The sequence below is a fragment of the Strix aluco genome, chromosome 2, assembly GCF_031877795.1.
Source record: "Strix aluco isolate bStrAlu1 chromosome 2, bStrAlu1.hap1, whole genome shotgun sequence".
In the NCBI taxonomy this organism is placed as follows: Eukaryota; Metazoa; Chordata; class Aves; order Strigiformes; family Strigidae; genus Strix; species Strix aluco.
Window position 1 is genome coordinate 36431650 of NC_133932.1, and position 14642 is coordinate 36446291.

At 41.1% G+C, this 14642-nt stretch overlaps 2 protein-coding genes across 10 annotated transcripts in view; one reads left to right on the forward strand and one right to left on the reverse strand.

The window, feature by feature from the left end:
* Window positions 1-8015: 8015 nt before the first annotated feature.
* On the reverse strand, window positions 8016-12608 carry PIGP (phosphatidylinositol glycan anchor biosynthesis class P). 3 transcript variants are annotated; one of them, XM_074814342.1, is made up of 5 exons: window positions 12527-12608; window positions 12015-12115; window positions 10673-10745; window positions 10026-10144; window positions 8016-8641 (listed from the first exon to the last, which is right to left on the reverse strand). In XM_074814342.1, exons 2-5 carry the CDS (start codon window positions 12094-12096, stop codon window positions 8511-8513), a joined length of 405 nt encoding a protein of 134 aa, XP_074670443.1. In that variant the 5' UTR covers window positions 12097-12115; window positions 12527-12608; the 3' UTR covers window positions 8016-8510. The 3 variants fall into 3 exon arrangements, with proteins under 3 accessions (XP_074670443.1, XP_074670445.1, XP_074670444.1); XM_074814344.1 differs by having other exon boundaries at window positions 12537-12581; XM_074814343.1 differs by lacking the exon at window positions 12527-12608 and having other exon boundaries at window positions 12015-12490.
* A 39-nt stretch (window positions 12609-12647) lies between these two features.
* The window catches only part of TTC3 (tetratricopeptide repeat domain 3), a 62757-nt gene continuing 60762 nt past the window's right edge, over window positions 12648-14642 (forward strand). For 5 of the 7 annotated variants that reach the window (XM_074814345.1, XM_074814350.1, XM_074814352.1 and 2 more), the window contains exons 1-2: window positions 12766-12834; window positions 13639-13724. In XM_074814345.1, coding sequence (XP_074670446.1) covers window positions 13650-13724 — 75 coding nt within the window. In that variant the 5' untranslated portion in view covers window positions 12766-12834; window positions 13639-13649. Of the gene's footprint in view, window positions 12696-12765; window positions 12835-12857; window positions 12876-13638; window positions 13725-14642 lie in introns of those variants that run through there. The other 2 variants (XM_074814346.1, XM_074814348.1) reach the window with 2 other exon arrangements.

Below are 14642 nucleotides of genomic sequence, written 5' to 3' on the forward strand. Positions count from 1 at the left end.
AGTGTGTGTCAGATCTTCCTCTTAGTACAATGTACTGTCAAACAAAGTGATAGTGTTATAAATTGTAAATCTAGCAAATTAGGATTCCAAATGAATGAACATAATAGAATGGAGGATTTTAAAAAAATCTCCATTTACAAACTAAAAAGTGGATCTATTAATTAAATTTACACAAGGAGAATGGAATTACAAGAACTAGTTGAAATTGTAAACTCTGGTGTAACATATGAAAATTCATCTTTTACATTTCACTCATTCATCATCTCCACATCTTTACTTCCCAACACATGGAACTAAAATACAGACATTTTAAAGGTCTTTCATTTCTCTCACAAGATATCCTAAAATTATTTATGCTGCAGCTTCATCATTATTCAGTCTGTAGCACAAACAGAAAAGCATCCAAGAGCACTTAACAGGTCGGCGATGACATATTCCCTACGATGGTCAAATTATTGTACATTAAGCCTCAATTTCTTCCTTGCAAGAAGCTCTAGTCTCCATCAACACCCATCTGAGTTCACTCCTAACATTTGGAGTTCTGCCCTCACCTTCAAGTCCGGAACAGGGTTTTTTCTCACCTTTTAAGACACCTCCGTGTGCATCTGTACTGCCATTTTAATCTGTGCTATGACACAAACCTACCTGGTTACTGCTGAATTGCTCAGGCCTTCACTGAGCATTACTGGAATCTGGAGGGATGTGTTGAGGGAACCATCTTCACACCCTGTGAAAATGGTGGTTACCACACAATCCCCCCACAGCCCTGTGCTCCCTAACACACACTACACTGAAGACCCATTTGCCTTACACAGATACTGTCACCATTTAAGGATCCATTATGTAAAAGGAACACTCTGTAGGTTCTTCCTTGCTAATCCTTACCTTTCTATTGAGACCACACTGCTTGTTACCTCCTCCTTTGGAGCTTCTCTGCCTGCCCTGCAGACGCCCAGCAGCGGGCTGTGGTTACTCTGCAGAAAAGCAACAGATGAGACCAGTGCGTGCTTGCAGACACAGATGCCCAGCAAGAGCTGGTGTTACTGTTGTTGCAGGATAGCAGTGAGGAACTAGTATCTGCAGGACCACATAACTGGAGGCCAGGTTTGGTCACAACTGAGACTGATCTTTCTGCATTAAGGAGAGGTTTTGAGCTGGAGGGATTAGCATCAACAGGTGAGGCTATGTGTTGATGCTGAGGACTAGTTATTAATTCCAGACAGAAATCTTCAAAAGCTCTATCTGAAAACATAGTAACTGCACGTTGGATGACCAGCAGAAGTTACCATGTTTTCAGAAGGAAAGAGCTTTTGAAAATCTGTGTCTGGAGTTAATACCTGATCTTCAGCATCAACGCATCATCTTCCAGGCACTCACTCCACTTGTGTGGAGCTTTGTTATCCTGTCCTGTACTCTCACTAGCTGGTGGGCAACCAGCCTGGAGTGGCAAGTGGCTCAGTGAGATCTGTGAAAAAGCCTCCTGGACTTTCTGACAGCAGCATGCTGGAACACTGTCAGGTTCTAAGTCGATTTTTGGTTGGTGAAGTTTATTGCGTATTTTGAGAACTGAAAAGAGTTGGTTTCAGTGTACTAACTATTTTTCAGGAGTGATGGTAAAGAACTTCTAGTCAGTAGAAGAAGCTTCAGATGGGGTAACTAGTAAAACACAAGAGAACAGATACAGTGTAGACAGTGGCCATACATACTGAACTACCACATCAATACTGCATGGGGGCATCTTATTCCAAGTTTCTTGGTAACATGTCCAGGCAGAATCTGAACATTTTGAACTTGTCCAGAATTTCCAGACCTAAAGCAAACCAAGTGGGACAGTAACCCCATAAAAAATATTTCTAGGCAGAAAAGAGGAGTAGTTTTAGACAAATGCTGGAGGTTTGGAAATGCCAGACAAGTGGCCATGGAATAAATGCAGATTGACTACCTAGAATATGAGCATAAGTCTGCTGTATCCTAGAAAATTACGTTCATACTTGACATGCATAGTCTTTAATATCTTGAGTGGCTTGGAGATGGTGGAGAATGACTGAACATCAAATGAAAATAGTGAGCAGTGAGTTTAGAACAAAAGGAAGCACTGAACCCAACTTGTGATTACACTGTGATGTTGCTGAAACTGAGAGGCTACTTACTTATAAAAATGAAATTATTTTCATAAGAAAAATACAAAGATACAAACTCATAAGTTTCGCATTGTTGCAGTCTGGGGAAACATTCTGGGGAAACATTACTAGCTTCTTGCCCTAATCTTTGCTCTTACCATTATAGCAGGCACTATTAGCCAGTGTTGGAGGCAGGGTATTAGCTATATTTATCTTTGGTCTCACATGAAACAGTCATTTTAATATTCATAAATGGGCTACAACCTGGATGCATCAGTTGTACATTTAATGACATAAGCAACTGCTGTTACAAATCCACACCTCTGAAAAATATCTTGAGAAGTGTTCTTTAAGACAATAGAACAGACACTGTTATTAGAAAAAGACAATGGATGACAGTCTTACCAAAGGCTGTTAGAAATATCAAAACAAATCATCTTGCACATCATCTTGCTGAAGTCTGTCACCATTGCACTGGCTTAAACTGATCCAATTTTTCAGTCTCTGCTACACATTCCACTTGGTTTCCCCTGTATTGTCAATTCCACTTTCAAATTAAGGTAATGTTACTGTACTATTTACCTGATTGGCAATATTTAACTACAGTCATTAGAGGAAGCCAAAACTGTATTATCCTTTTCCCCTCAAGCCAGCATTTCTTTTTGTTGAATAACTGTCTTTTCATGTTGGAATGTCAACATACCCTTATTTGCACACTTAAATAAAATATGCATTGAGATCCCTTACCAGTTTGTTAATAAATTAAGAGAAAACTTAAAGTGGACTAATATAGCATCTCTGGTTTTCAACTGCAGTTACTTTCAGTTTTCAATTCTGATTTGTTACTTCATCTGTGATTTGACCTTGCTAAGTTTCCAGTGACCTTAGAATCATCCATCATTTGCAGGAAAAAGATAACAAAGCATCCCCAGATAATGAGTTTATCATGAGTTTACTACTTCAAAGACAAGACTAGAAACATAGCAATTTACAGATTAAATTGTTGGCTCAGGATCTCTGTTCCACAGAACTTCCCTTAGCAGTTCAACAGCAGCAACATTTCCAGCAAATGCTACCCTTCGATTTCCATTGTCTAAAATTATGATAGTAAAAGATAAGTTAATGTTACACTGGTACATGAATGCTGGAGAGGTATCCAGATAATATCTACAATTTTGTATTTCTATTGTATGTATTCACGTGAAAAATCAAAATTAAATCTGTTCATAAACCAGTCTTGAACTACTTCCAAGCTCTTTTAAGACAAGCTCTTAAAGGATACATATCCAAGGAAAGCATATCCTCACATGACATTAAAGTTTGTTGAGTGTTCTTTCTAAATACGATGCAGTAATAATTTGGATTGAGAGAAAAAGAACTATCATGAGAACAATATTTTTTCTAACCTGCTTTTACACTGAGAGAATGACAACAGTAGTGGGACTAAATTGCCACAACTGAGAAAAGGCAATCTTCACAATAGTGGTTTTAGGAGCTCTAGAGACAAAATCCATCCAATTCACTGAAACATCTACCATTTAATTACACTCCACATAATAATGATTTCCAGACTGGGTTAATCTATCAGCTGCTTTTAGCAAAAAGCTGAGAATTAAGTTGATACATAATCTGGTATGCACAGCATACCAACAAAGTTTACTTTGGCAATCTCTAAGGAAACTGGCAGAACAAGACGAAATGCTTCCAAAACTTTCCCCCCAGAATACAGTTCAATTCATGAATAGAGGGAGAGATACAAAAAAACCCCATTCATCTCAGTTGTTTTAGAGCTGACTGGAAATCTAACAGTACAGCAGCAAGCAGGGCTTTGCATTAAACATTTTAGCCACGCAGACTCAAGTGCCCATAGAAAAGGTGCATTATGGAACAAAATATATTTACACAAAATCATTTATTAGCTATTCTGTTTGTACGTCAGAAATACTTTATCATTTACACCCGCAAATGAAACTGAACTCCATAGAAACTGCCTGGTAAAGAAATCAAGTATTTGAAAAGTTTTTTTCAAAAGAGCTTCAGTGGTGAGTTTCTCATTGTACCTGTAGGTGGGAGCTTCGGCATGAATGTGAATTAACTATCAGAAAAACACTGTATTAGGGCAAAGATCTCATAGCTTTGTATCACTCCTAAAAAAATGAATTGCTACAGATACACCCAAGACATTGTTTTGTTACACTCTCCTGGGACAGAAAGCTGGAGCAGGGGCAAAGAGGAAGAAGAGTCAAACACTGTTTAGACTATCTCACCATTGCCTCCATTCTCGTATTAAGTTTTGTCAGAGATGGAAAGTTCACTGTTTCTACAGTTATGATCCCATCATTAAGGTATCTTTTCAGCCTAACTTTTCCTGATTTAACTTACAGCATCTTAAGGTCCACTAAAAAGAACAACAAAACCTATTATTATTACTTCACCACTATCTTTCCTTGTGTACATTTTACTTGCCGCTGGTGGCAATGTTGCATTTTTAATGTTTATAGACCACCTACCACAGAAGTGTACCAGTGAACAACTGGAGTACCAGAAAGAGATCTGCACGATGGAACTGAAACATACATACATTTTCCCTGCTCCTGCTCTCAGAAAAGCTTCAGGCACACTACCTGCATTGCAGGCAGTATGAGCCCTCCTGATTTGGGCCCTTTTTTAACTTTACAGAAATGTTGCCTGCAGCAACAGTATAAACATTTAGTATCACAGCTTTTCGATGTATATGAGAGGGTCTTTGATTATACCTACTGATATCTTAACTTCTGCCATAAAAAAATCTAGACTAATAGAACTTGTTACTCACCTTTTAGCCTATTCTTCCCCCCCACCCCCAATCACAAAGTGGTTATCTTAGAGATCGTCAAGTCAAGCTGACAGCATTCCACACTATGCTCAAGATGGCCTGTACACTTCAGCATGCTTTAGGTAACAGCGAATGTATACTTGCATATCTCAAATAGAAAGACAACTCCATTTTAATACTGCTGAACCAAGTTTTTTCACTCGGCATTGCTTCCTGCAAGGACATCACTTTCATGCCTACAAACTGAAACAACATTTGAGATGCTGTGTTTTTCTTTCCTTTTTTTATTCCAGTCATCCTATCTGTAGGAACAGTAAACAGAAGCACAAGCAAAATTGTGCTTTTTACTCATATGTGGTGGCATATTCTACTTCACATGCTTTATACCTTTGAACTTCACAACAGAGCATTTACTTCTTTTACTATAGCTCCCTGTTGATCCCAATTACAGTGGCAAACCACTTTTGTTAATGCTTACAATAAAAATGAAATGGGGATACACAAAGAATTTAGCTCTTCTGCTACTTCATACGCATACAGTCTGTATTTGTGCTGAAGCCTCCAAGCTTACAGCAGCCAATACAGTGCAATGCAAGAGACTGAAATCCAAGAGTTTCCCTTTTTAGATCAATTGCATGACTCTCCGTTCCCTAAGTTTCTTTCAGTACTTCTCAATTTCATAAACGCGCCATCTGTGTTGTTACTACCCTTCCCTTTACAGCTAAGATGGAGACAGACATAATCTACCACCTTTACACAGATTTGGCAACCACAGTTCTATTATTTCCTTTGGCATACAAGCTTTTCATTTGAAAGTGTGCACCTTTGTTACTTTTTTTTATGACGTCTTTACATACACATTCATTCAAATACAATTTGAGGGGGAATGTCTTACAAGATCATGTTTCTAGCAAGATGTGTGAAAAGCCATCAGTCTCAAATATGACATAAACTGCAGAAGAATCCTACGTGTGTGAAAAACAAAGGCTGAAGTTCCATCAGTTGGTTTATTTCAGCAGGGGCAATGCAGTTGGTCTAACTCTACTGGTTACTACTGGTTGTGCTATAACAATATGCCATCAGTAAGTCAGAAGGGTGAAAATGGGGGCAGATTTAGGTTTTTGCCTTTATTTATTTATTTTTTCCTCAGTCTCTGAGAAGAATGGATACCTGATATCCAGTCTTTGAACAGGTATGTTTTGTAAAGAAAGGCACTACTAGCAACACAGTTCAATCATTTCAGGTATTTTTCTGAATAAGAGCTAAGGCAAAAATCTATAAAAATCCCACAAAATAACTGTAAGTGTGCTGTGTATTTACAAAAGGCAGAATCTCTCTTCCCTGGCAGAGTTGCATCTTTTCCTTAATCACAGTCATAGGCAAGACTGAGAAATGATGGATCCCAAACACCTGCAATTTCCTACAATATATTTATTAGCCCATATACATTGCGGTACCTGGTTTTATTTTTATCAGAGGCAATTTCTGAAGTGTCAAACATTACTCCTAAGTTGAAGAAAAGGTCACTATAGTCTTTGAAGCACGGCTACACAGCAGTGACAGAAAAGCAAAGATTGAGTTTCATGCCTGCAAGTTTTACTTAAACAAATGGCCCCAGTTTGCCTACTCACTTAGGTGCCTCTGTTAGTTTTCCCATAATTGTGAGGCCAGCAGTTAAATGAAATGGCAGATTCATCACTGATACAATCTTTGTCCAAGGTTTACAGTCCTTTAATTTGTGTGCTTTCAGGGCTTGAGGGCATTTTCCAGTAGCTTTTCTTTATCCTGAAGGGATTTGGGTATCCTTAACAGGGGACTAAATTAATCCTTACATCAAATGATACCAGAAACGTGGCCTTCACTTGTTGTCAATTTAGAATTAAAAATGAAATTGCTTTCTCGGAAAGCAAAAGGAACGTAGAACACAGGTAGAAATTACACAGAAAAAAAAAAGATTACAGTCAATACTTCAGTGTCTACAATGTGATTAGAGAATTGACAAAAGAGTAAACACATCTTCATGCCTGTTGATCATAAAAGCTTGAATTCACCCTATGGATGGGTGTTTGAACACTTAAAATTAATAGAAGGACAAAATCGTGGCAGAAGGGGAAAACAATAGCAATGGGGGCAAACTAAAAAACAAAACTTCACAAAGAAGTCCACAACTATCAAGGCTTAGATACAAATACATGCTCATATGAAATGCCCCCAACAACAGTGTACCTAAAATCTACTATTTCAGAGTGCAATGTTGAGAAGCACTTTCTCCCTCATTAAGAAGGTAGTTTTCTCCTACCCATAATACCTAGCATGGGTTTTTTTCTTCCAATGCAGGTGGAAAAATTAGCAAACTACTAAAGACTAGAGGACCAAGAAACTACAAATTTCATATTCATACCAGATTGTTACCAGGTGTTAAGACTTCCCACAGCAACTGATGGTTGTTTTGACTGATTTCTAAAGAACTGGCATAAGATTCTCCACACAAATTTAAAAAAAATTATCTTTTAATGAAAATACTGACATTTTTAACTAAATTCTCTTCTGGTCAGAAGTTGGCCTACCAAACAATAATGAGGCTCTATTCACTGGTCTTTATAACCAAACTAAATAACCTTGACTACTGAAGATAACTGGGTTTGTGACTCTTGGAAGAAACGAAATAAAAATTCTGTCTCTGCTCAGTTAATGCATGCATGAAAGAAAATTCACTGTTTAAGAAACATCTGAACGACTGCCATAACAAGTTATTGTGCTTTTTGCTATAACCTAGATGATAATAAGATGGACCTGTCAGTTCCTGTATTTCCAGAAATTTCCTTGAACCTAGTTCTCAGTATTCTTAAGAAGGGTTAAAAACCAGAAAGTCATTTCAAGGATTGTTTCAGAAAATCTTCACAACCCACCTTCGTTATTTCTGGTAATCTTGGTATTTCAGTAAGGCCACCACTTTGGGGGGGGGGGGGGGATCAACACATTTTGCTGAGTAAATAATTGCATAAAAAAAAAGGACCACTATACAACTTTACCCAGGACAAATACGATAGAACCACAGAAAAATGGCTAACTTCAACAAGTAAAAAATAGCTACATTTTATTAATATTTACAAATTAAAATTGTATATTCACAATATAAACACTCGAAAGTCACATAACTTGTAATAAAAAAAAGATCTTCAAGCACTTGACTAGTGGAACACATTTTCTCTCCCTGAATTCAAAGGAAAATAGAATTAAGCCATGTCCAAAAGCTATTTCTTTCACTTTCAGAAGGAAATTACAAGCGGAAATCTACCAGCAATAGAATGCTATTTTAAACCCACAAGAATGGTTAGATAAATTAACATGGCATAATTCTCATACCAATGCAGGTTATTAAGGTGCCCGCATAGTAATAAAATCAAGCCATCTCAATGAAATGTGTTAATATAAATTTAGTTAGAAATTCAGAAAAAAAAAAAAGCAAGCTTTGTTCTACAAGCAGAAAGAGGTTTTTTTTAGCTTGGACAGGTTTTACTTTTCCTTATGTAATGCTTCTACTAATCCTTTATTCAAACAGATCTTAATAACGACTATCTGCTACTGCAGATTCCCTTTTCAGGAAGGAAAAACATTCTGTTTACTTCACTGATGGGAATATCCCTCAATGCTGGTATTGCTTCTTCTTGAAATTTCTTCTGTTGCTGCTTTTTTGCATAGTTATCTACAGGAGACAACGAGAACATTTCACATATTAGAGATATTTTTTCTTTCAAAAAAAGTTATATAATGCAACACTTTATAAATTAGGCTACTATAAGTGATGCTGAAGATGCCATCTTGCTGAGGTATAAGGAGATGGTCATCAGAAACCCTTTACATCAACATGTATTAGCAGAGCCCCTGAAGAAATCAACCCTACCCTCCTGCTGAAATCACTGTCTGTGATGTTGCTTGCTTTAAGATGCTGCATGACATTAAACCATAACTACCCAAAGGTAAAACAAACAAACCAACAAACAAAAATCCCCACAGTGAATAGCTCAGTCTGTAGTTTGAATGCTCTGTATTAGGATTTAGTCTGAGAGGTGCTCTCCACCCTCCCTTTATCTTGGCTGCTTGTTCCCATCACCACACAGCACCCATTCACGTAACAGCATAAACATTTTTACAGGTGCGATTTGAACACAATTATGGAACCGCTCTCTCTAAAAAAGAAAGTTTTCAAATATAGTTCTTTTTCAAACAAAGTAGGTCCCCCATTCCACCTGCCACACAAATTCTTGGGCTGACACCAAATGAGAGGGTGACATAAGAGTGTGAATGAGTGACCAGGAACACAGGGGTGACTAAACGGCAGTTCTTAACAGAAGCGTTGGAGTAATGCATGTGAGCTACAGACTTGACTGATTTTTTTCCTTAGCAGTTCAGTATAATGTAATACTATGTACATAGTTTGTTAAAACCGTACAACTACAGCAGCCTTAGCAATAGGTAAATCTATTGCCAAATTTTACAGTTTGCATTTTTTCTAACAAAAATGGCCACCTGCAAATAGTGGTGGAATTCCTCACATGGAGGAAGATGCAGCTGCCTGGAGAATACTGTGAGTGCCCAGAACATGCCTCCTTGGCAGGAGTAAAGGCTACGCAAAATCTGAGAGAAAAACTGAAGAACAGCTTTTTTAGACAGGTAATCACTAACATATCTGATCAGGCCTCCTTTGCACCACCCTGACTCCTGTGTGCCTTCCCACTTCTGCCACTGCCAGGTAGGCATGCACACCCTTCTTCCCGTGACACTCTTCACTGATTTGTAACGCAAGGCGCACACCTGGGAGATCTTTATATGCCTAACCCCTGCTCCTCTAATGTGACCACATTAATAACAAAGTACGCACTACTAGTTGGAAACCACTGCCAGAGAGGGAAGAGTCAGGCTCCTGTCTATCTTTTCACTCTAGTACTTCAGTATTTCCAAGAACTCCTTTTCTAGATCAAAATATTTAAAGGCTTAAGATTTGATTTACGTTACATATGACTACATATATGTATTTACAGAATTATCAGTTAAGCATCAAAATCTTAAAAAAACCCCAATAACATTACCTGTAATGGTATGTGTGGAGTTAAGAGGAGCTGTACTCATCATGTTAATACCAAAAAGTAATATATAACCAATTCCTATAGCAACTAGTAGGTACGCTGGCAAAGCAACTGCCCAGTATCTGAGGAAAGAGATTTAAAAATTTGCATATCATAATAACAAATGCCTAATGATATAACAATTTTCATGTAGTGGTTGTTACTGTACCTAGCATAAACTTAGCCAAGAGGAAAAGAAACACCACCCCTGAATATGGACCCTGGTCTCTCCCAAGATTACTGACTGCAGAGTCACTGTAGCTAGTTTGGTATAAACCATCAAATAGATTCCTTCCAGAAGATTTTTATTTTTTTAATTACGGTTTAAAGTTTACTGTATTTTCAGCAGCAAACTTCCTGAAAACAAAATGTCAAATTTACCATAAAACATTCAAATACTATTTCTTTCATTACACGATGAAAAGTTTTCATCATAGATACCTATCTACACAAAAAAATGTTTCATAAAGATTTCAGTCCTGTATCATCAGGAAAAACTGGATTAAATACAAGGCCAATATTTTAAAAAAAAGTTTTGGTTTTTGAAAATAATTAAGGGTGTCCTATACTTACACATATTCAGGCTAAAGAGTTTAACTGGTTGAACTTACTTTTGAGGCCAGTATGTTAGTCCCAAGGAGAACAGCCAAGTCTCGGGAACATATGCCCAGATAAGGTACAACACTGCACAGAAGAATTAAGAAGTCATAATAGTACGACTGATACTGTTTTAGACTTCCTTCCCAAGTTTTAGAGTAATACTTCCCTACCGATATGTCCTAAGAAAATATTTGGGTTTTACACTATTTAAACCAAAATAGCTCTACCAAAACATTGCAGAATATGCTTCTCAGACACAAAACCCACCCAATATGGGGGCAATATTTTATAGCTGGTTATATATCTTTATATTTGCTTTAACATTTACATTCTGATTTCCTATGTAGGCAGACAAAAATTTATTGTTAGTTGAACTGCAGAACAAAAAAAACCCTCAGTACAAGGATGCCAAATGATTCTGAATGCACAAAATATTAAAGCAGAAAATGATCACACAGCGAGTCCTTTGGTCGAAGGAAAAGTTGGCAGAATTGCAGTGCTTGGATGGAACTGTTCAGAAAAAGTTACTGGAAATACTTTGTTGGTTCCTGGCATCACTTTCACATCAACAAAACCAATACTGAAAATTTTTTCTCCCTAACAAATAATCCAGAGAAAGGTTTAACAAAACTTGAGAGGAACAGGTTAGTAGCCAAACAGTGACACAAGTTATAGAACTGCAGTGGCTTCGTGTGAGAAGAACGAAAACCCACATCGTTTAATTTCTACTTACTTCCTGAGGGCAAGAAAGACTTACAGTAGGATTCTGGATTATTATTTGACTACAGTGTATTTGCAGCACCTTTTCTTGTGTTGAAAAAGTGTTCTCACTCTCTCAAGCCCTGGTCCTGTGTGGGCATGCAAGATATCCCCAATGAAATGCTAAAGCACCTGTCACACCAGCAGAGAAATGCTGGTATAACCCTAATCATTTTCCATCACTGTTGATAAGATTGATTTTTATTTTTTTTTAGTATTTGGGTGGGGAAGGTTGCACTACTATTATCTACAAGGGTTTACGAACAGTGACAATGTATGCAATTCAAGTAAAAATGTTAGTAAAATGAGAATCCAGCTAATCTTTAAAATAATTTGACTCTGTAATATTATTAAAGACCCCATAATAAGGTTAAAGACAGACAAAACATGGGAAAATCACAAAAGGCAATGACAGATCCTTGTAACAACCGACAGGTCCGGCAAGCACTGGTCCCTTAGTCCTCCATCATGCACCCTTACAAGAGGTGGTGTAATACAATTTCGATCCTTTTCAGATGGTCTTATCGGAATGACATTTGTCTCGTAAGCAAAGCAACACTTTTTGGTGAAGTATTCAGTACCCGGTATACTTACTAAAGCCAAACCAGGAGCCTAAAAAAAGGGCAAATCCATAGATTGCCCTTTCTGGCAACGGGGCTGGAGAGTTTTCAACCATACCGGTCTCTTCCCTTTAACTTGGGGGCGGGGGGACAGACACACAGACACAGACAGGGAGAAGCTGTTAGATGTTTCCCGGCGAGTTCCGCACGCGCCCACTCGCCCTCAGCCCCGGGGGCGGGGACACGCGCGCGACAGACGCATGCGCCGGCCCCGCGGCACGCGCTGAGTGGGCGGCGGGGGGGGCGCGCGGGGCGGCTCTTTCACTGCCCCCGCAACTGGCGCGCAGGAGCCGCGGTGCAACCGTCCGCCCCCCTCCCTCCTCCGCACGCCCCTCCTGCCCGCAGCCCCCCCGCCCCGCCAAGCCGCTCTGCCTCCTTCCTTTCGAGGTCTCGGCCTGGTTTGGGGAGAAAACCACACCCAGGACACCCGCCGGAGGAGGAGGAGGAGGAGGAAGAAGGCGGAGGCGCCCCGCCGTGCTTCCCTACCCCCCAGTACCGCACGTCCTCCGCCCCGCCGGGCCGCATCTCGCACATGCGCAGTCGGCCGCAGGCCCGCCTGGGCAGCGGGCGCATGTGCAGAGCCTGCCTGCCTGCCAGCGGCGGCGGGCGGGGACCCATGACGTCAGGCGGGAACGAGCCAGTAGCCAGGGTCCGGGTGGGTGGGGGCGCTGGCGCGCGCGCGGCGGGAGGGCTGCGGTGGAGGGGCGTGGGCGGCAGGGGGAGCCGCCTCAGTCCAGCGGAGCCGGAGGGGAGCGCAGCGCGGCGCGGCGGGCGGGCGGTGGAGGCGGTGGCTGGTGAGTGAGGCAGGGAGGCGGCGGCGCCGCTGCTACCGCTGGTGGGTGCTTCTGCCCTGCCCCCTCCCCGTTCATCGCTGAGCTCGTGACACCCTTTCGCCGGTGGGGCTGGGTCCCGGAGGGTGACACCCGTCTCTCCGGAGCCCCCGGCAGGATGACGCCCGGCCTGGCCCGGCTGGGGTGGGGAGCGGTGCTGTCGGCCATGGGAGCCGCGGCGGAGGAGCCCCTTCGGGCTGCTGGAAGCTCTTTGCCGCGGGGAGGAGCAGGCATGGGCAGGGCTGTCCTGGCGGGAAGCGTCGGGCTGCGACACGTCAGTGCGAACCTTCGGGCTTCCGGGGTCCCACGGCGGCGGGGCGGCTGCGGGGAGCCCCGCCGGCCTCCGCCTCAGCTCCGGCGGAGCTGTCGCGGCGGGACGGGGGCGGCTGCGCGAGCTGCCGGGCGGGAGAGGGCCGCGGGGCCTGGGCTCTGTCAGACGGGGCTGCCCGGCGCAGCGGGCGCGGTGTCGAACCCCGCTTGAGGTGCTGCCCCCTCAGCCGGCTGGCAGAAACTGCCCGTCCCTCTCCCTCCTGTCTGTCAGGTGCGAGGGAGCGGGCCGGAGTGCTGTCGGGCGTCAGCGGCTTCCGAGACTGTTAAGAGTCAGTCGATTTAGCCAGCCCTTTTCAACATTAACCTGTGCTGTGTGAAAATAAGAACACAACGTCTTTCATGAAGCTCTTACAAAGTGCCGTTTAATGTGATCAAGTCCTGCAAAGCACATGTTATTTGCCTTCCCCTCATGTATTTCTCATCATACTTCTTTTTCAGGATCATGTACCATGGGTGAACCTATATCCGAATCTGAGTTTGCAGCCCTGGCTTTCTATGCTGGTGATAAATCTTGCTGTGAATTGGTAAGTAGGTTTGAAACTAGAGGAGAAACTTGCAAGATGCTCCAGTGGGGTTTATACCCAGATCTGATCTAATTGCTAGTGTTCATTAATTCAGACTGATGCAAAAGTACCTTACACTGCTGTATGTTACTCACTTGCAGTACTAAATTGGGGTAGAGCACAGAGACTGTGTATCCTCTATCAGGCAAGTTCTGCTGAATGCATATACAACTATGTAACACTAGACAGGGATGATCCTATTAGCAGATCTTGACCAACCTGTTGGCTGGGTATCCAGGCTGTATTTGGGATGATATAACTCAGAGTCACAGATTCAGTTCCTTCAATTGCAAAGCATTGCATCTTAGTTCATGTAAGTTCAAGTCGGCAAATTAACTGCAGCATGTTCACCCATTCTTTGTTCTTGTCATCTCTTAACAATTTTTTTTAGTTCTTTGTGCCCAATAAGGCCTCTACTTATTTAGTTGTTTCTTTTATTGAATAAACTATAGCCCTCTTCTGCTTTAATACTTCCAAAAATACTTTCCTTGACTCTTCCTTTCCCCTTCTTGCTATGCTTAAGGAGTCTTAGAAAACACTGTGGTAGTTAATCTTCCTGTTGCTTGGAAAGTTCAGTTAGGAGTTATTTATCCTATGTGTTGCTGCTGCAAAATAGGAGCTAGCTGGCCTACTGTTCTTTGCAGAAATAAAAAGTACAGGTAAATTGAATTTCTTATTTGTAAAGCTGTATCTTTACAAGGGACCATTATCAGTAGACTAGTGAGTCTCATTGGAAATTGTTTATATCAATAAAGATTTTTTTTTTGTGCTGTGGACAAAATAAAGTACTCTTAACAGTTGTGTTAGCATAAGTTACTAGACACTTTATCCCCTAAGGTGATGTGTGTGCTCTGTTATGGAAAGAAAGGCCTTGATTCT

Excerpts from the sequence above, each read along its gene's own strand:
- PIGP (XM_074814342.1), bottom strand. The coding sequence starts at position 12,096 with ATGGTTGAAAACTCTCCAGCCCCGTTGCCAGAAAGGGCAATCTATGGA. Across the intron at positions 10,746-12,014 it reads AGGCTCCTGGTTTGGCTTTA|TGTTGTACCTTATCTGGGCA; the intron begins GTAAGTATACCG and ends TCTTCTGTGCAG. Across the intron at positions 10,145-10,672 it reads CTAACATACTGGCCTCAAAA|ATACTGGGCAGTTGCTTTGC; the intron begins GTAAGTTCAACC and ends CTCTTTCCTCAG.